The sequence below is a fragment of the Ambystoma mexicanum genome, chromosome 3p (genome assembly GCF_040938575.1).
Source record: "Ambystoma mexicanum isolate Mex_15411 chromosome 3p, UKY_AmexF1_1, whole genome shotgun sequence".
Classification (NCBI taxonomy): Eukaryota; Metazoa; Chordata; class Amphibia; order Caudata; family Ambystomatidae; genus Ambystoma; species Ambystoma mexicanum.
In genome coordinates, this window is record NC_090925.1 from 336509544 (window position 1) to 336530485 (window position 20942).

Sequence of the window (20942 nt, forward strand, 5' to 3'; positions counted from 1 at the left end):
GCAAATACCCACAAACCTGTCGATGATAGAGTGGAAAAAATTATAAAAACCCGAGAAAGGAAACCCATTAACACGCGACAAGAAGAGAGGTCGAACCAAAAGTTAAATACCAGGCAAGATCGCCTGGATACAAGGGACCGTAGCTCAGAACCAGTGCGCAAAATAAACAGCACCCAGAGGTCAACAGATAACCAACTAACAAATCTGAGATTTACGGTTGATAACTCAAGTAAGAAGACAAAACGGGCAGGAGCCAGTAATCGGACACTGACAAAAGTGGAGAGTCGAGGACACGCGCCCAGTATCAACCCAGAAAAAAAGCGACAATAGACCGACCACATCGGTGTAGGAACCAAATCCCTCTTAGCCTCATGGAACACACAGGGATTCGTCCATCTATATTCGGGAGAAAGTAACTTCCTTGAGAAATATGAACTAATTTGCATACAAGAGAGCTGGATTAGAACAACTCCCGTGTGTGAAGGTTATTTAGTCTATATAAATCCGGCACAGAAAGGACCTTTGGGAAGACCCCGGGCGGGGCTTATAACCTTAGTGAAGGATGACTGTCAACTCCAAGTCTTAGACCATCTGACGCCAAATCCGCTTCTCCAAATACTTAAAATAGTGAAAAACAGAGGACGGTATGAAAAGAGACTCTTGTTAATAAATACATACTGGAATGTCTCCGAACTAGCTACGGAGAAATATCTATCGGATTTGACGGTGGCTCTTGACGCCTCTATGCGAGAAGACAAGGACCAACTGATTATCATATGCGGGGATCTGAATATCAAATTGCTGGATAAAAATGGCTTGTTGCAAAGAAGACACAATCTCCCGAACAATGAAAAACGCTGGCTGGTAGAAATGGACACTCGAGAGTTGTCAATGTTGAATGGTCAAACAGCAGGTGATATTCCGGGAGCGGACACCTGGTTTGCGAACTCAACGAAAGCCTGCTTGGATTATTGCTTTGTTGCAAGAAATACATTGCCTTGGATAAACTCCTTTAAAGTTGTCCCACAGACTCGTAGCGACCATGCTCTCCTTGAAATTGAATTACTCTGGAAAACGGAAGAGCCGGAACATCAAAACATTCCCGAAATGGAACTATCATGGGGACGTAACAGGCTGAAAATTAAAGCAAGGACAATCCCTCAACTAGCAGTCCGGCTTACTCATAATTTTGAAGTTAACCATGAAACAGCGGAATATGGCTGCCTACTTAAGGAGTTTGAGATTAAAAAGGGCTTAAACAAAAAAAAAGATTTTACGAGGAATCACGCATATAGCAAAATCCTGGTGGAAAAAAGAAGGGAACATCGTGCAGATTTGAGACATCTCCAGAAAAGCAGCCACATTTACAAAGAGGAACGTATAAGACATTGTAAACAGTCTTATAAAAATTGGCTAAAATCCACTAGGATTTGGCGAGCACAAGCAGATGCCGAGAAAATGATGGCAGCAATAACTACATCTAACTCTAGGTCCCTGTGGGAGATAATCAATAAAGGGGATGACTTTCAGTCAGCCCTGACAGCCAGTAACGTCTCAAAAAAGGACTGGGTAAAGTTTTACAGTGATCTCTTTCAGGAGAAAGGTTCAATAAAGACCAAGAAAAGTTTGGGGAACGAATGGCGTATTGATATAGACATGGATGACATTCTAACAAGAATTCAAAAATTGAGTTCATCGCGAGCTGCCGGTCCAGACGGCATCTCGAATTCAATGCTGAAGGAAAACAAGGAAGAGTGGGCGGATTTTATCCTGGTACTATTCCAGCAGATATTAAAAACAAGATCAATCCCACACTCTTGGAAAGAGGCCCTAATTGTACCCATATATAAAAAAGGAGACCGTAACAATCCAAGGAATTACAGGCCCATCGCCCTCCTAGATTCCATAGGGAAACTGTTTTGTTCCATCTTGCTAAGAGATCTCAAAAAGTGGGCAATTAGGGAAGGGATTCTGGACAAAAGACAAACAGCTTTCATGAGTGGCGTCGGAACATCATTGAATCTATTCATCTTGAATATGCTAAAGATGCGGGCACTAAAACAAAAAAGGAATATTTACCTGGGCTTCATTGATCTCGAACAGGCCTTTGATGGGATCTGTAGAGAACTGCTTTGGTCCAAACTCAGGAAATGGAACTGCCCGCAAGATCTGCTACAGGCCACTCAGGAACTGTACACCAACACCTCAGTTCAGATAGTGGTCTCAAAAGGAGGAGATCTGACAGAGAAAATCTTAACCACCAAGGGCATAAAGTAAGGGTGCGCCCTGGCACCTTTCCTGTTTGTTTTGTACCTAGCAGACATGAAAGAATCACAGGAACACATTTGTGCATTCCCCCCAGTATTTCAGGAGGAAGCCCTCTCATGGATCATCTATGCGGACGACGTGGTATTTATGGACCAAACTCCCATAGGTCTGCAAAGACGCATGGTGGAATTCAAGTCTCATTTAAGCAAAAACCATCTGTCGGTCAACGTAAAAAAATCCATGGTCCTAATAATGCAGTCGGCACGAGGTCCTAATATCGGGAAAAATAAAAAGGGCTTTACATGGTCATTGGACAATCAACCTCTGGAAATAGTTGATTCAACAGTTTACCTGGGGGTCAGAATAAATAAAAACATCAATGAGCAGGGCCAATTAAATTTTATCAAAGAAAAGCTGATGAAACTCTCTAATCAAGCTTGAGCCCTGCACCAACGCTACGGAACCTTTTCAATGATGCCACTAATCATATTCTACAAGCAAAAAGTAGTGGCAAGCATAACTTACGGAGCTGAATCATTGTTAAATCTTCACTGGAAAACGTGGGCGGTTCTAGAGGCTTTTTTCTGGAGAAGGGTACTTAGGCTTCCGAACTGTCTCCCTGCATCGATAAGACATGAGCTGAGATTACAATCAATGGAGTCAATAGTGCTGTGGAAGACCCTCTCGCTATTTCGAAAATGTATCCTTGATAAACCTCCCATTTCATTCGAATTACTAGCGAATAAAGAGGTAATCAATGCAGATCCGCATTTTAATGCTTGGAAACCGAACTGCTTTGAAATTCTGGAACATCATCATATCAAAATGGATACGTTAAAAGATAATCCCGAGAAAGCAAAGAAAAAAATACGAGAAAATGACTGGATAGCCACTGACAATCTAAAGAGGGAGAACACAAAGTGTTATTATATCATCTGGGAGCGCAAGGCACTGAATGATCCTCCACCTTATCTCCGAAGATTTCCCTCTTCAAAATATAGGGATCTCTTGATGAGAGTCAGATTTAACATCCTGCCAACAAGAGAAGTGCAATATTTAAGGAAACAAATTCTAAAGGAAGCTGCTAGTTGCCGTTTCTGCAATGCTCCGGACATCTTGGAATCAGTAAAACATTGGACGTTTTCTTGTCCGGCCTTAATCACCCGAAGGAACTTATACCTAGGAGATTGGGTGGATAACATAAATATATTGACAGATGAGGATTATTGGGAACGAGTTCTGACGGTCCAAAAACTTGGTCCGACCCTGGAAGTACTACGATTTATAGAATCGATATTAAAAGGTCTCAAGGGTAATGATGAAGTGGAAGAGGAGGTTGAATCTTCGTAAGGATGGTGGGGTCTGGAAAAGGACATTGACTATTTCCTGGGTCTTTGTTAAAGGTTGAAAATTTATTTAACCAATAAAACATAAAAAAAAAACCCATTCAACAAGCTCTTGGAGTCTGGGAGTTAGTAAAGCCGTCCATGACAATACACTTTAGGATGAACAGATGCATATACAAATAAGGCAACAACTGCAGGTGAAAAAGGGTGTGGGAGCCCCTCTATTAGAGCGAACATGGGTCAAATACCCTGTTCTATGGGATTTCTCCCAGTCTGGAGGATCTAACCACCTTTTCGCTCTCGGCACCCTTCACAGTTGAGAAATATCCATTTGCACATCAGTCTGGTCCAACCGACAAGGGTAGTCCAGCACCGAAATGCTAGGCAACTCTCCTCAAGAGTACCATCAGCAACCCCAGACACGTGTTTCGCTCTTGTTGGGTCTCATCAGTGAGGTGAAGCTGAGCCTCTCTAAGTGCGGGAAATTCCACAGAACAGGGTATTTGACCCATGTTCGCTCTCAGTAGAGGGGCCACACCCTTGTTTAAATTGAACAACTGCAGGTGGAATGGGCAGTGATGATCAACCAATGTCAACAGGCTTTGTTTTACCACGGCTGCAAACTCCACAGCTTTTTAATATCATACACATTAAGTGCTTACTTGCATTTCACCAGCTGGGTTTACCTCATGATCGTCACCATTTTGCAACTGCAATATTGATGATTTGGGCAAACTTGTGGTGTTCGTTTCTGTCACTTCAGTCGTATCAAGACAACTTGGCTCCTCTAACATTGGCATTTCTGCATGAACAAGGAAAGGTCAGGTTGCAATTGTGTAACTTGGCACTTATAACATTAATAATTCTCCTCTTCGCCCTTACGAATATGTGATTTCAGTGCATTCAAATAAAAGCTTACTTATCTATAACAGTAGTTCTAATGCATTGGTCTCTTTTAGACAATCGCACACTACTGAGAATATTTGAGATTAACGCAGTGAATATGAAAAATGAATCTGATATAGCTAAGAACATCATTTAGTCTGTCATTCTGGTTACACTTATGGGACATTGAAAAACTATAGACAGACTATATCCTTGCAGCCATTTCAGTTTACATTTTGGAAACTCGAACAAGGTCACATGACATCTCATTCCAAGACAGTGATGATTCCAAATCATTATATACAGAATACAGTGGCAAGTCAGAAGAAGGACTCAGACCAGAGGATATTGGTACAGATAGTATTATTTAAATAAAAAGGAAAAATGACTTAATATCACTATTGCTAAAGGGGGTTTCCATTTCTATCCAAACTAAACTAAGTTGCTTGTCTAAAGTTCAAAACCAAAAAATAGTCCTCAATACAAACCTATCCATTAAACTGGCCCTACCTCTCCTTAAAAACATAACAGAAAGATTGAGTGTCTTGCACTCTCAGTTCTCCATAGTGGCTTCTCTCCGGGATCTTGATCTGATAATATATTTAACCAAAAGTTCCTTTTTAGGCAAAACAGTTCTTGTCAGTCTTATCACAAAGTTTCTTAAATATTTCCAATGAGTATGCTAATCTCAAATTCCTGAAATTACAACAGGAATTACAACATAAGTGGAGGGATATTTCCTTGATCCACTTCCAGCAGCTCGTCCCATCTTTCTACACTTCAACCAGTTTCCGGGGTTCCTGGTATCCCTGTATTATTTCTTGCTCACTCTGTTGGTGCTTCCCCTGTAACTCGATTGGGGCCCTGAAACCTCTATATCATTGAGTTCACAGTTTTCTTGTGACCCTTCTGGGATTCTGAGTCTCTCTCTGTTTCTCTCGGGTCCCTGTGAGACTTCTGGGTTATGAGCCATTCAGGTTTCTCAGGCTCCACCATCCCTTGTCCACTTTGGCTCACTCTATCGCTCTTCAGGTCGCTGTGACCTTCTGTTGAGGTTAGGATCTTGTTCCCCTCTCGCTTGCTACTTCTATGGGGGAAATGAATTGAAAATGTTATGTACAGTGAAGGCATCATGAAGTAAGACACAGACAACAGATTCACCTTTCTATCAAAAGCTTTATTTTCTTGGTAGGTCAGGTTGGTGTAAGGCCTAACTTGTCCTATACTAAGGTGAGATTTCCCTACCTAAAGAAAACAAAGGATAGTCAAAGTCAGTAAGTTCAAATAAAAAGTCTGTCTGTGTCCAAAATCTATGCTTGCCCTGACAACTAAATCTAAACAATGTGTAAGTATTATGGCAACAAAGTAAATAGTTTCAAAAGCTTTCTCTTCACCAAGTTTAAGATAGTTCCAAAAGAACGGCCTTAGGGTTCCCTTCCCAAGAGTTCAGCACACTTCAATGATTATTCAAAACAAAAGGTTCTCGGTGTTCCCTTGCCCAAAAGTTCAACACCTTTTAACAGTTCCATCTTAGTGAGCTACTCAGTCTAGGCGCAGTGTTCAGACCCCACGGTCCACCGATCACAGGTCACGCAATCAATAGCCGTACTTCCGTTGGTTCTTGTTGAGTAAGGGTTACTCGGTCTAGGCACAGTTGGTGGACCACACGGTCCACCCATTACAGGTCACGCAACCGATAACCATGTGCACTTGGTTGTACTTCTGTATCCTTTAAGCCTTGGTTAACACATGTCTTTTCCTCTCTCAACCTGTAGTCTTGAGGACTCGTCTATCTCACATCCACACTTAATGCACCTTCTTCTTGGTAGTCCTTTTGGCATAGCTACAACTTGTATTTCATTCAGTTCACACCATGAGGCTTTTATCCTCTTCACCTCCTTAGTTTCACTTCATTCAAAATTATCTATTGCTTTGCTCAGTGTTAACAAAACGGCCCTTGCATCCTTCAAAAGTGTTTCCTTGACTTTTGTAAATACACTCTTCATATCTTTCAATTAGCTCAGTATTCACATAATGCTTTGCCTTTCAAAATCACTTCACTTACTTTATAACTTCACTTCACTTGCTTTATAACTTGCTTGCGGTTCTCTATAACAAGATTCAGTTAGCCCAGTCTTCAAAATAACTACGTTTCCCAACCCCAAAGCAGCTTCGTATGAGTGTTTTCCTTTCTGCACTCACTGGTCAAAGTTTGCTCCTCCTTCAGGCTTCTCGTTTCACTTCTCTGTGCTTTCTGCAGAGCTGAGAAAAAGAGCCGCGCTCGTAGTCCCAGTTAGGTTGCAGCCTCGTTCTTGCACCGCGGGTGCTACTGAGAGCCCCTCTCGCTCTTGTGTCTAGGGGTAGCACTTTGGAGCCTTCAGAGTACCCCAGTCTCTGTCACGGTTGCCAGGGAGGAAGGAGGGCAGGTCGGACCGTGGCGTCTCCTCTGCACTCCTGCTTGGCCCGGCATTCCTCCAGCCGGTTTCTCTCCAGCTCTGCACGTTGCCAGCTGCTTGCCCTCTGTAGAGGAGCCAAGTACCCCTACCAAAAGCTCCGCCACCATGCTGCCTATATGTTGGGAGCCAGAATGTGAGACAAGTGCGGTACCAGTAAAAGTGCCTGTTTCACAAAGAATCCTGGAAGTAAGGTATCCCCTAAGGAAACCATATATGCATTCACGAAAATATGATGGCCGTTTGAACCAAATCCCAGAGGAAGAGTGAAAAGGAGTGAGAAAGAGGACTGGTGACGTCATGCGAAGCAGGACTGATGCACCCAGAAAAGAGGCAAATGCGAAAGAATGTAAGCATTCTAGGAGAGTTGAAGAGGAGTTGTTAAAGATGAGCAACATTTTGGGCTTGAGATAAAGATGCTCATGCTACAGAAATATTGAAGAAAATGCAAAGTAATTTTACAACTGTACATACGCAGTAACGCAAGCAGACGAAGTGATCATAAGGCTGGCTATGTAGTGAATAGATTGCGGCGATGCACCAACGTATATACATAGAAATGTATGGAATATTGGTGTTCCACAATGCACTTTTAGCAGAGCTTGGACCCCGTGAATAGAAAGGCTTTTTCAGTGTGGTGCAGTTTGAAAACAGCTAATGGCGAAGGAGAAAATTAAGAAAGGCTTGGCTGGCCCAGCACCAAGAAGTCAAGGCCACCGTGAGCCTGGGTACCCATTCAGTCGTTACATAGACGTGAGAAAAGAACAAACTCCTGTTTGAGGTGGGATGGAAGAACACTGAAGACATCAGAGGTTCATCATTTAATAGTATGTTATACAGCAAAAAGCTCAGAAACGTGGTCTCCAGTCACATGGTCAGATGAAAATAGACATTAGGTCGAGCTACACCAAAACTGGGAGTCAAACTATGCCTATACTCTCTTTTATTCTAAGGCACAGAGAACATCTAAAATGTCAAGTTCAAAGCCTTAATTGACTGGCAGACTGTAAGAGTGATGATGAATATCAGACTACTTAGGTGGGAAGCTGTGGTCAAGACCAACCCACTAGCACATGAGGCACCAGCCTGCGTGCTGCTAGCATGAGGAATATTCCAGAGGGGTACAAAAGTGCCAACCAATTATAGAGGGCCACATAACAGAATCCTTATAGTTTGTATAACCAATGGGACGTCGTGTCATTTGCGACGTTCATAGTGACATGTACTAGAGGAGGGCTTAGTTGCCCACCTGATGTTAGAGATTCAATCACTTTCCCTGCCAAGTATGGAACGTATACTTAGATGTTCCTTGTAAGCCTATTACTTTCCCAAGTAGGTTTTTGTAGTTTGCCATGTAGAATGAGTTTTTACTATATAAACTGTGTTTTTTATGAAAACTGTTGAGCGAAATCGTGCGTACGTCCGTGGATGTCTGTTATAACTCCCTGTTTTAGACAAATGCTAATAAAACAGTACTCTGTTTTGCCAACTTACTGACTCAGTTTGATTATTGATGTTTGAGTAAATTCTGCATCCCCATCTATGTCTAAGTATTGCTGCCTCGTCTTAAAGTGCCCAAGGTCTATGGGTTCATGTGGTAGCTGAGATAGGGTGGTTCTAGATCCGTCGACCCAGTAGGCTTTTCAGGGTCTCGCAAATGTAGGATATCCTCCGCCATTTAGCTGGAGGACAGCGAGGCTCCCTCTGGATAGCGGCCGAAATCAAGATCTTGCAAGACAAACTAAGCAGGTGGGATGGGTGCCTCGTTCACTGAATTCCCCTCCCGGTTTCTACAGGCGGCTGAGCGGACCGAAGGCTGAAGTGGCTTGTTGAGGAAGAGGCGATCCCGAGGGTCGGGAGCTGAAAAGCAAATGGGGAGTAGATTGAGTGAGGTGGCAAAAAACGAATGAGCATTGAGTGGGGAAAGTGATAACGGGAAGAGAGCAACAGAGGGTTGGTGGGCTACTTTTGTTCAATGACGAAAAGCGTCAAGTAAGTGAAAGACGAAGAGCGTCAAGTAAGCTATATGGACGAGGAGTGATCCATAAGATAAGCCCATTAATCCTATGTCAAGGACGTTTAGAAGAAGTTATTTTAAAGTCCAATTGGACATACCTAGGATACGAACGATCAAGGATCGTTAAAGAAAATAACTTGCACTCTGATCGAAGTCATTTTAGGGGCAAGAATAGCCACAAGGAGAAATATATGTTGGGGCCTGCCAGTCTGTCTGTATGTGTTGTATGTGTCAAGGAAATGATGAAGTATTGAAGAAGTGACAAGTAGTAAAAATTGTGGTAAAGGGCTGAAAATTGATTATTTATTTATTTAGTCTATTGATAGTGTTCATTGAAAAAGTAGATTGAAGTAAAGTGATGATCAAAGGTTTTGAGTTGCGATGAATGTTGCACGCTCATATTGTATTGTATTGTATTTCTGAAAAGTATTTTTCTGGGTGAAAAAACAGTGAGGATCGACAGGTGATTGGGACTAGTCATAATGGAGGATAAAGCTGCCAAAATATGCACCTAAGCTTAAGCACTACAGTGCAGAATGAGTTAAGGGCACGGCAGAAGATAAAATGTTCATGCCATGGCCACAAGGGGGATCACTGTCAAAAGCAGTATTGCAACACATGACGACATAATTGCACGCTGCGTACACAGGGAAAAAGTTGGACAAAAGCTAGCTAGTTTAGAGCTTTGGAAAATGTACCAGGATTAAAGGGGAGACCCGCCTCCTGAAGACTGGATGATTAACCAGTGTAAAGAGGGGGGTGTTGAGCCTTCTGCTCCCCCTACCGCACTTGAAGTAAATGGAGATAGTATGAAAGACAAAGGAGTGTATCCATTAAGAGAGCTAAAAGGCAGCGACAGGGTCCAGTAATCCGACATATGAGCCGCCTGTATACATCAGCAACGAGAGCCCAGAGAGGACTCCAGAGAGGAAAAAGATGTGATCTCTAAAGTCCCACGGGACAAGGAGAAAAGTGACTGACCAAGTATGTCCCTAGATATAGAACGGGAAATAAAGAGATGGAAAGGAGAAGAAGATAAAGCTGACGAGATAGCGCTCATACAGAACAAATGGATGGGTGGTCAGATATTGCTCAAACTTGATGGAAAGAGCATTGAGGAAGTACGGCAAAAGGAAGATCAATACAAGCAGGGTAAAGACAGGGAACGAGAAAAGCGAGTGAGAGAAGACGAACCTAAAAGAAAGACTAGACAAAGGCGGGAACAACTGTATCAGGATGAACAGTTGAGAAAGCAGGAAAGAGCAGAGTAGCAAAGAAAGTATGATAACAGGCAAAGAGCACTCGAAGAACGAGACAGGTTAGAAAAGAAAAGGGAAGAAGAGGAAGAACAGAAATTAAGAGAAAAAAGAATGCAAAGAGAGATGAAGTGCATAAGGCAAACAGGAGAAGTGAACAGACAGGAAGAGGAAAAGTTTAGGGAGGAAGCAAATAAACTAAGAGAATTTGATGAGGAAATGGAAGGAAAGAAAAGGCAGATGGCACAGGACATTGATTGCGTTGAGAAACAGCTAATGGAACCTAATCAAATAGTAACATGGGAAGGCACAGAGGAGTTCTTCCCGGCACAAGAACCAATGCCAGGGCCCTCTAGAGCAGATCTAGAGGATAATTTTGATATAGGAAACATTGGAGACAAGATTTATCAAGAAATGAGGATAAAAAGCGAATTGAGAAATAAAGGGAAGGCTGATCTGTTGGAAGGTGCCCAGTCGCGAGGCAAAGAAACAGGGTCTGTTTAGCCTTGCGCATAGAGCCTTCTCTTTGGACAGGCTGACTTTAAACAGAGATGACAAAGACAAGATCCACACTAGTTGAGGACAGGATATGTCAGATGAAGAAAGGGAAACTTTCCATGGTGAGGACGGCGCTGGTGCATGTGGTCCTGAGGAGTCTTCTCCAGCAGACAAGGAAGTGAGATGGTCAGATCGGGAGCTACGTAAACTCAGGATGCCAGAGCCTATGGCACAGCCATATTGACCTAAAAGGAGACCTCTTAGTGAGAGGGGGGACTCGCCACCCTGTGTGAACAGGCTGAGGTCATTACCAGGGAGAAGGCGATGCAGAACCATTGTCCCTGATATGGACAGGCAGACGATGGGAGACGATTGCGATTTTGGGATTTCGCAGTTCCCCTTGTCAGAGAAAGGAGGGGCCAGACCACAGTATATGCTGTGGCCCCAGGTGGATAAGGATAATCTAAGGTGTAAGCTCCCGAGCCTGACTTACGGAGCTGGGAAATGGATCTATGAATCAGAAAAAATGACAGGAGGAAATATGCTAGCTATAGGGGACATTAAGAGTCTTCTAGCAGCTATACTTGGGGAGAGGGCTGACGACATTTGGATGAGAACAGGATACGCAAGTGTCACTGCACAAAACACAGCGCATGATGGAGCACCGTTTAATAAGTGTAGAGAAGCAGTCTGGAAAGCTCTTAAGAGTACAATATCGTGATATGTCAGACATGGACGCAATTATGGCACGTAAGATGCAGGAAGGGGAGGATCCTCTTGCTTACATTCAGAATTTTCAGGAGGAGTGGTCTTTGGAAACCTGTGAACCATGGGAAAAATCGATGCCTGTATTGTATCATATATTTTGTTAGGGACTGGCCAACCAGGTGCAGAGACAGCTCAAGAAGCTGGTAGGTATGGAGGCAAAACCGTGGCTTACACCATTGCACATCATTGCCGGCTGTTGCAGGAGAAAAATTGAAAGAGAGAAGATGCTAGGAAGATTGAGGAAGCTAAGTTAGTGCAAAAGAAGTTGTTGAAATATGCTATAGATGGGGCAATGTTAACTAGCTGAGAAGGACCAGGATCCCAACAGAGAGCAGGTGTGCTGCAGTTGAATAACCAGCGGCAGTTGGATAAAGAAGGGAATGGATTTATGCCACGAGGTAGGGGAGGCTTCCGCAGAAGAGGCTTTCAGAATAATCAGGGACATTTTCTGAATAACCAAGGTGGTTTTCAGAATATGCAGAATGATATTCAAGGCATGTAGGTGGGGCAAATTAAAAGACTGCCTCCTGTGTTTTGGACATTCGGAATGACAGGGCACATTGCGCGAACATGTGGGAGCGAAGGGTATGCACAGAATGTGCAATTCTCGAGAGGGGGGACAGCATACCCTCCAGCATATAGCCCACAACGAAGGGACGGGTTTGCCCAAGATCAGACAGTGTATCAATCACAAGCACTGAGAATGCAACAGGCTTTGCAACCACAGCAAGCAGCATAGCACGCACCCATGCTAATACAACAGAGTGCAAACACAGTACAGTTATTGACTCTTAGAATAGGGGGTGTCACTATCGAGGGTGGCAATCCTTTCATGGGCACAAGAATAAGTATGCACCCACAATAGGACAGTTCACAGGGTGACTTGATTTGTTCAGTACTATCAGTGATGCCAAATCCTCAAGAGGAACCGAGGGTTGACGTTACCATAGGAGGCAAATCCTTTTCTTTTTTGGTAGACACGGGGGCAACTCGCTCATGTATACGAGAGGGAACATTTTCATTATCTGGAAATGCCATGAATGCGCAAGGATTCTCTGGAGCTACAAGTAGAGTTCTTTTTCCTAAGGAATTGCCAGTCTCTATAGGAATGTTTGATATGTCTGTTCTGTTTTTGACTCAAGGCAGACACCAGTTATTTTTCTGGGCTGAGATTTGATGACAAAGCTTAACAAGACGATTTCTTTCACTGATGATGGCATAGTGTGTTCAACGGCAGGAATACATTTTCTAAACATGGGCAAATTTATCATGGCATTTTCATGGCATTTACAGGGTAAATAGCCATATGAGGGGCATTGTTAGAACCGGAAGTCTTTCACGAAGGATAATGCATTTTGTTAATGTGGCTACCCGGTTTAGTGGGCAAGACTATAAGAATACCGGATTAATTTTTGTTCAGGCCACAGATACCTATGGACGAAGAGGGGGGACAAGTTTTTCCCTTAGAATTGCAAGCAGCTGTAGTGCTAGGGAAATATGCCATGCTCTAAGGATTTGATGATGACATCAGGCCATGGAGAACAGTGATTGATATTGAGGAGGGTTACAGATTGACTGACGTCACAGACGAGGATATGTTTAGAGACGACCCGTCAGTTGACTAAGTAGTGTTCGAAATGAGCATTACATATTGGATCAGGACAGAAAGACGCAAAGTCCCACAGAAAATGTTGATTGTGTGGCAGATACCGGCATTTTTTGATGACGATATGGAGAAAGTGCCAGTATCTTTATGGACTGCGGGCCCCTATGACATAGGCCTGTTAAAAGGGGTGGGAGAAGTTAAGATTAAGCTGAAGCCAGGAGCAATTTTACCTCGAGCAAGGCAGTACCCCATGTCTTGAGAGGCAGACAAAGGTATTTTTAAGACAATATCGGCCATGATGGAACAGGGCATCTTAGTGAGGTCAGAGTCACCATGCAACACTGCAGTGTATCCTATCAAAGAATCTAAAGGGGGGTTGTGGCGTTTAATTCAAGATATGAGACCAATTAATCAGATTGTAGAGGCAGAGTTTCCACTAGTTCCAAATTCGGCGACGATACTATGTAGTATCCCTGTTGGGGCACAATATTCTACTGTGATTGACTTGAAAAATTCATTTTTCTAATACTCGTTACACAAAGATTCCCAAGATCTGACGTCATTTATGTTCCATCAGACTAAGTTGAAAAGCACAAGATTGCCCCAGGGGTATTGTGAGTCTCCATCGATTTTCAATAGGGTCCTGCAGATGGTTCTAAGCAATATTGATTTGCCAATATTGATTTTCCAAGTGTTGTGCTGCAATACATCAATGATATTTTGATTTGCAGCACGTCAAAAGAAGAGTGTAGACGAGACTCGATTCAGTTAATGTTTATTTTGGCAGACAAGGAATATAAGGTGGACAAGGAGAAATTGCAATATTGCCAAGAAGAGGTGTTGTACATGGGACAATTAATCACGCATGAGGGAAAGAAAGTTATGCCTGAAAGAGCTGAGGCGATTTTGAAAACCGCACACAATAAAGCAAATGCAAACATTTTTAGGACTGTGCAAGTATGTTAGAGCATGGGTATTTGATTATAGTTCATACACAAGACCCTTGTTGCAGGCCCTGAAAAAAGCACAAGTGAATCAGGAAATAATTGGGGGCAATGAGGAAATGGAGAAGGCGTTTGATGAATTAAAAAAGGCAATTTGCACAGCTCCAGTTTTAGAAATTCCCAATTATTCGGAGGAATTCTTTTTATTTTCGCACACGAATGGAACTGTCATGACAGCAGTAGTCACAAAGAGAACTACATTGGGCTGTAAGCCTCTAGCATATTGAAGTGGGATCTTGGACCCAGTTATGAGGGGTCACTTCCCTTACAAACAATCGCTGGCAGCAGCCGTGTTTGCTATTGAGAGGTCTGCAAGGATAGTGATAGGATGCTCCATGACGTTATTTGCTAAATATGCTTTATTTGCCATTTTAGAGAAACCCAAAGGTACACAGACGTCTCAAAGAGCTTCTGCTTATGAGGTGGTTATATCGAATCCAGCGATTAAAATAGTCAGATGTAAAATAGTGAATCCTGCCACGTTTGTAGCTGAACCACTGGCAGAGGATGAACAAGCACATGATTGCTCGAATTATGAGGAATTCTATGACGAGATCCCGAGGGTGAAGGAAAATGCTCTACCAGATCAGGAGATTCTCTTTATTGATGGGTCTTCGAAGAGCGATCAAACTGATGGACAAAGGCATTTAGGTGCTGCTGTAGTGAGGCACAGAGCTAATGGGGAATTTGAAGTATTGTCAAGTACATCTCACTTTTAATCAAAGTCTACAGAATTAGTAGCGCTGATTGTCACACTCGATAAACATGCAGACCAGGAAGTAACAGTGTACAGTGACTCTGCCTATGTGATGTCAACCGTGCATGCAGGATTAGCATGTTGGAAAAGGAGGGGCTACCTCCGAGCGGACGGCACTCCAGTGCAACACGCAGCATTATTGGACAGACTTATTAAAGCACTACAGCTCTCAGTAGCCATTGCGATAGTTAAGTGTGCATTGCACACTAAGAGAACGAGAAGATAATGAATTTTGACACACCTGATGTGAAAGAGAAGATGGTTGTGATCGAGGACTAGGAGTGATGCCCAGACAACTGCAGAATTGTTAGGAGATGATTTACGTGCCTGCTTAACATATATGACCGCAAGTATCTCCGTCATTTCCGATCAAATCAAACGGATGGGGTGTCTCTAGACCATACAGCAACCAGGCCTGAGGAATTATGTGTACCAAGACTTTTTGGAGGAGATCAAATTCTGATCAGGAACTTTACCCGAAAGTTGCACAAGCCTAGATTTACCGGCCCTTTTATAGTGGAGGAAATTACTCCATCAGCAGTCAAGGTCCTAGGGAGATGTGCTTGGATACACCTTGGAGATGTGAAAGTCTACGCTGGAGAGGCCACCGTACCCCCACCCCATTCGGAAGCAAGTCAAGGAGAAGAAGTTCAGCGCATGCAGACTCAATCGATGACAAGGAAGAAGGACGCAACGGTTATCCAGTAGAAAGACGAAAGTGTACACATGGACTGTGGATCCCCTGAAACACTCTTTGTAGCTGCTAAGCAAGGAGTGAGCGAATTCTTGTTCTTGGGCGACAGGAGTTTGCTAACATTGGATTGTGGAGAATTGAAATTCTGAAGAAAAATGACAAATCTTGAATTCTTTTTCGAAGACTGGAGGAGGAAGCAGTTCCACGACTCATTTATTACTGACATTCTCTTTCGAGGCACCCATGGTAGTGTCTGATGGCAACACTTATCGGCTCATTTTTGCTGTTTTTCTCTTCATTTTGCAAGCATATACTGCACTGGTTGGGAGAACTTGTCACATTTCTGTGTTTTTGCAAGATCCTAAAAATGGTCCCATCGTGAGGAGATTGCTCTCAGCCATCATTAAACAAATTCTCCAACTTCCTGAGTATTGCACTGAAAATACAGATGGTCTTATCTAGCGAAGATGCCCACAAACTACTTGCTATGATCTTTTATTATCTGCTTGAAGAACACCCTTATCTTGTCGGCCGAAAGACGGCCACTTATGTATTTCTGCACAATCCCATAAATCAACCTGCAATAAATTGGCTATTATTTGTATTTATTTATATAGTACACCAAGCCCTCAGGCATCTGGGCGCATTGATTCCGTTACATGGTAGTCAGGTTCAAGTTATAGGTACGTACATAGGAATAGAGAACACCAATATATACAGTGATAATAGGTTACATAGGAATCTAGAGCAACAATATATACAGTAATAGGTTACATCAAAAATAGTACAAACATAGGGGTGAAAATCAGCAATGTATACAGTAAAAGAAGGGGAAGTGTACACGTTACATCCATAAAATACAGTGGCTTCTAAGGTGATACAGTGGTAATATAAACAGTAATTAGGTGGAGACTGGAAATTAGGCTGGGAAGTTTCCTGGGAAGAGAGCCAGCTCTTAGTTTTTGATCTTAATAATGTGAATGAGGGTTCTGGTTCTTAGGTTGGTAGGTCTGTAGTTCCATAATTTGGATGCAAGGACAGGGAAACTGCTGCCTCCCGCTTTTTGTCGGTTGTACCTCGGGATTGAGAGAGAGTTCAATTGCGCTGATCTAGTAGGTTGGTTAGATTGCCTTTTGGCGAATTTGCACACCAAGTAATTGGGTGCAGAATTGGATAAGCACTTGTGTGTGAGGCTCAGTGTTTTGAGTGAAATTTTGCTTGTAATAGGCAGCCAGTGGGCATTGCATCTAGTTTCTGAGATTTGGTGAGATCTAGGTATGCTATAGGCTGCTCTTAGGGCATTGTTTTGATGGACCTGCAGCATATTTAAGTTGCGTTTGCTTGTGCCTAAGTAGAGCGTGTTACAGTAATCCAATTTAGATAGGATAAGCGCTCTAGCTAATGTGGAGCAGCTTGCTGGTGAGAGGAAGGTTCTACATGAGTTTATTAATTTACAAGTGTACGCTGTAGCTGAGGCTATGGTGTTAACTTGTTTCATCAAGGTTAGAGTGGAGTCAAGGTAGATGCCAAGTGTCTTGACATTTTTTGAGACTGGGATGATTTTGCCATCTATGGTGAATGAATTGAAGGAGGTGTCTAGTTTGTTTAGGTTGGCTTGGGAGCCGGTCAGTAGTAGTTTGATCTTCTCATCATTAAGGCAGAGGCCATGTGTGGCCATCCATGCCTGAATAATGAGGTACATTTTGTTCAGTAAAGTGGAGTCCTTGTCGTGGTTGCCAGAGATCGGGATGAGGACCTGGGTGTCATCTGCATAGTTGGTGTAGGTGACACCCATGTGGTACAGATCATCGAACAGTGGCTTGGTAAATATATTATGTGGCCGACACGCAGGACCCTTGTGGTACTCCACAAGTTACTGGTGCTGGGTCGGCCGCAGCCGTAGGCGAGAAGACTCTCACTGTCCTTTTGTCTAGAAATGACTGAATCCAGGCAGTGGCTTTCTCAGAGAAGTGACGAGATGGTTACAAAGGACTTTTTTGGCTGACAAGGTCGAACGCTGCAGATAAATCTAGCAACAGTAGGATCGTAATGTTGCCTTTATCTTTTTGGTCTTCAATCTGCGTTTTAAGGTCTATTAATGCGGTTTCAGTTCCGTGTCTGGGTCTGAACCCTGATTATCTCAGACCGAGAAGGTTATTTGTTTCGAGGTGAGCCTGTATTTGCAAATAAGCTGCCCTATCCAGAATTTTCAAAAGGAATGGCACTGTGGTGATGGGCCTTTAGTTGGTGGGGATATCGGGGTCTAGGTTAGGCTTTTTCAGTAGTGGGAGGACCCATGCTTCTTATGGTTGGTGGGGACTATACTTGTTTCAAAGGAGGAGTTTATGAAGGACGTGATGGCAGGTGCCAGATCTAACAGATCATAATCTGTGAGGCCACAGATTATGTTTTCCACTTCCAGGATGGATAGGGGTGAGAATTTGAAAGGGGTGCAGGGTGTTCCAGCTATGCCTTGGGGCTTAGGAGGGCTAGTGCTAGAACTAATGTTTTTTAGTTTCTATTTTAGATTGAAGCAGTGATATTTTATCTAGTAGGGCTGCTTGTATTTTCAAGAACCAGGTCTGATCTTTCGTGCACGTGTCAGTGGGAAGAATGGGTGATTCTAACTCTCGAAGAATTTTGAATAATTCCTTGGTGCCAGATTTCAAGTTAGTTATTCTATAGTTAAGAGTCACTTTTAGTTTGTACAATGGCCTGTTTTTATTCCTTGCCATTTTTAGGAAGGTGTCTCTGTTGGGAGTGGATGGATGATTTTTCCAGTCTGTTTCAGCCTTTCTTCTGTTGTCACGTAGCCTAGGATTGATGCAGCAGAAATGACTAAGAGTAAGAACCCTAGTCCATAGCCCGCCCTCCACCACTCCTATAGTAGGTGCTATTAGGAAAACCACACTCTTCTCCCGCTCCCACTAGTGCCTCTCCACCCTCGGTAATCAGAACAGATCATCACCTAGTTCACCATGTACCACTACTAATAATTCACCTAGGCTAGGCACCACCCCAACACAAAAGCTAACCAGTCATAGATCCACCCAATCCGCAGTGCCACCAGCCCAAAGTACAGCCTCCTATCAATACACCACATACCAACCCACCACTCATACCTTGCCCACATAATGCCATTTCCAATACACACCTCACAGTGGCTCTATTGATTGTGCGATCATTAGGTGTGCATGCCACTAAAGTACATTACCTCATTTTGGAACACCATCTAGACTTTATAGCACTCACTGAAACCTGGCTATACCCAGCTTCAGGTCCAATATTGATGCTAGTTATCCCATCTGATTACACCATACACAGAACAGACTGCCAAGATACCGTGGGAGGAGGAGTAGCCATTATTGCCAAATCCTCCTTACAGTTCTGAGTCTGTAGTACCGACAGAATAGAGGGTTATGAGTTCCTTTCCCTTAAACTAACCACGGACCCTAAAACAACCCTCAACTTCCTCCTATTTTACACCTAGCTCCGCCAATCATCCAGAGATTGACATCCCGTTACTCATTATCCCCTACTCAAACCCAAAAACGAATTCTTACCGTTAGGTGATATAAACCTTGGATTCAATGACTCTCGGACCATAAAACCACAGCTTTCTACACTGCATTACAAGAAATGTAGTTCTCCCAAATCGTTAATGCACCCACCCATACCAAAGGCAGAATCCTTGATTGGATTCTAACCTTGAATACTAAAGTATCCCCTGAAAATATCAGTAACATCTTTTGGTCAGACCATTTCTTAATTCGTTTTAATGTTTCGACCATCAAACCCCAAGAAGCACTCTCCTCACCACCCATTCCAGTATTAGTGAGAAACTCACGTGAGCTTACGCAAGATAAACTAACCTCTATCCTTAAACTACTAGAGGCTCAATACAAAACTTCCCCTAACCCAGGTATTATATCCCACTTTGATCACTCATGCTTGAAAACAGCTATTGATGAAGCAGCTCCACTAAAATCTAAACTACCCAAACCTAAATGTAGTCATTCCTGGTTCAACGACAAACTCATAAAACTCAGAAGAAACAAAAGAGCATTACAGTAGCTTACCAGAAAAAAACCCACTAAGGAAGCCAAAAAAGAACTCCACTATTATCAAAGAAATAAAACTTGCAGTTATCACACATACATCTAACACGCTCAATGCACGTATCACTAATGCAGCGTCCAACAGTAAAGAACTGTTTGCAATCCCACCAAGTCCAGCCATCGCAAGCAAAGCTTGGTGCACCACCATACAGAACGCCCTAGCCGCTAAAATCAACTCCCTGCAAGATAAAATTATTGCAAAAAGAAAACTACTGGACAAAAGTATCAACATCGACCCAATTGTCCCAACCGAAATTCCAGCCCCAGCAATCCAGTTCAACTTCTCCCTAGTCACCCAGGACCAAGTAATCAAAATGATCGCCTCACTCAAAACCTCATATTGCAAAGGCGATAGCTTTCCGGCTAACCTAGTTAAATCTTGCTCTCAAACGCTAGCTCCCATCATCACCAACTTTATTAATGCCTCTTTTAGCACCAACTCCGTACCACCAGACATCAAAGAAGCTTGGGTAACGGCAATTTTTGAAAAACCTACCCTAGACCCCACTATTTTCACCAACTACAGACCCATCACAACAGTCCCCTTTCTCCTTAAATTAATCAATAAAATCGCATATACCCATATACCCAAGTACAAGCTCATTTAGAGATCAACCACCTATTAGGCGATAGGCAATCTGGCTTTCGGCCTAAACATAGTACTGAGACAGCTTTACTTGATCTAAAAAAATCAGATGGATGCTATCAGAGATTCAGGTCAAATTTGCATCCTACTACTACTTGACCTGTCCGCTGCTTTTGATTTAGTGGACCACAATAAATGATGCCTAGCACTATCCAATAATTTCAATTTTCACAAAACGCAACTGCTTGGATCAAATTGTTCCTATCAGAACGCACGTCCAGAGTAGCCATAGGTGATGAGGCAGCAGATCTTATACCAGTCCCCTTAGGCGCACCGCAAGGATCTTGCCTCTCTCCCACATTATACAATGCCTATACTAAACTTCTATTCGCAGCACTGGATGCCATGGGAGTTATTTATACCAACTTTGCGGATGATACGCAGATTCTCATCCCAATCATGGGCAACAAGGACCATGACTCCACTATCATAAACAACATTTACTCCCTCATCCAGAACTGGATGGCAACAGTCCTTGCCTGAACGGCAAAAAGACTGAGATTCTTATTGTTGGATCACCAGCCCAATTAAAAAAACTTCCTCAGGATTATACCCTTATTGTCAGAGAGGGCACTCCCATCCCTATCTCCAACCATGTAAAAACCTTAGGGGTCTATCTAGACTCC

The 20942-nt window shown here is 43.0% G+C and overlaps 1 protein-coding gene across 4 annotated transcripts in view; it reads right to left on the reverse strand.

Moving 5' to 3' along the window:
- RAD21L1 (RAD21 cohesin complex component like 1) overlaps nt 1-20942 on the reverse strand; it is a 1746850-nt gene that overhangs the window by 362188 nt on the left and 1363720 nt on the right. For 2 of the 4 annotated variants that reach the window (XM_069650928.1, XM_069650927.1), the window contains exon 11: nt 4277-4416. In XM_069650928.1, the coding sequence (XP_069507029.1) occupies nt 4277-4416 (140 nt within the window). The remainder of the gene's footprint in view (nt 1-4276; nt 4417-20942) is intronic. The other 2 variants (XM_069650929.1, XM_069650930.1) reach the window with 1 other exon arrangement.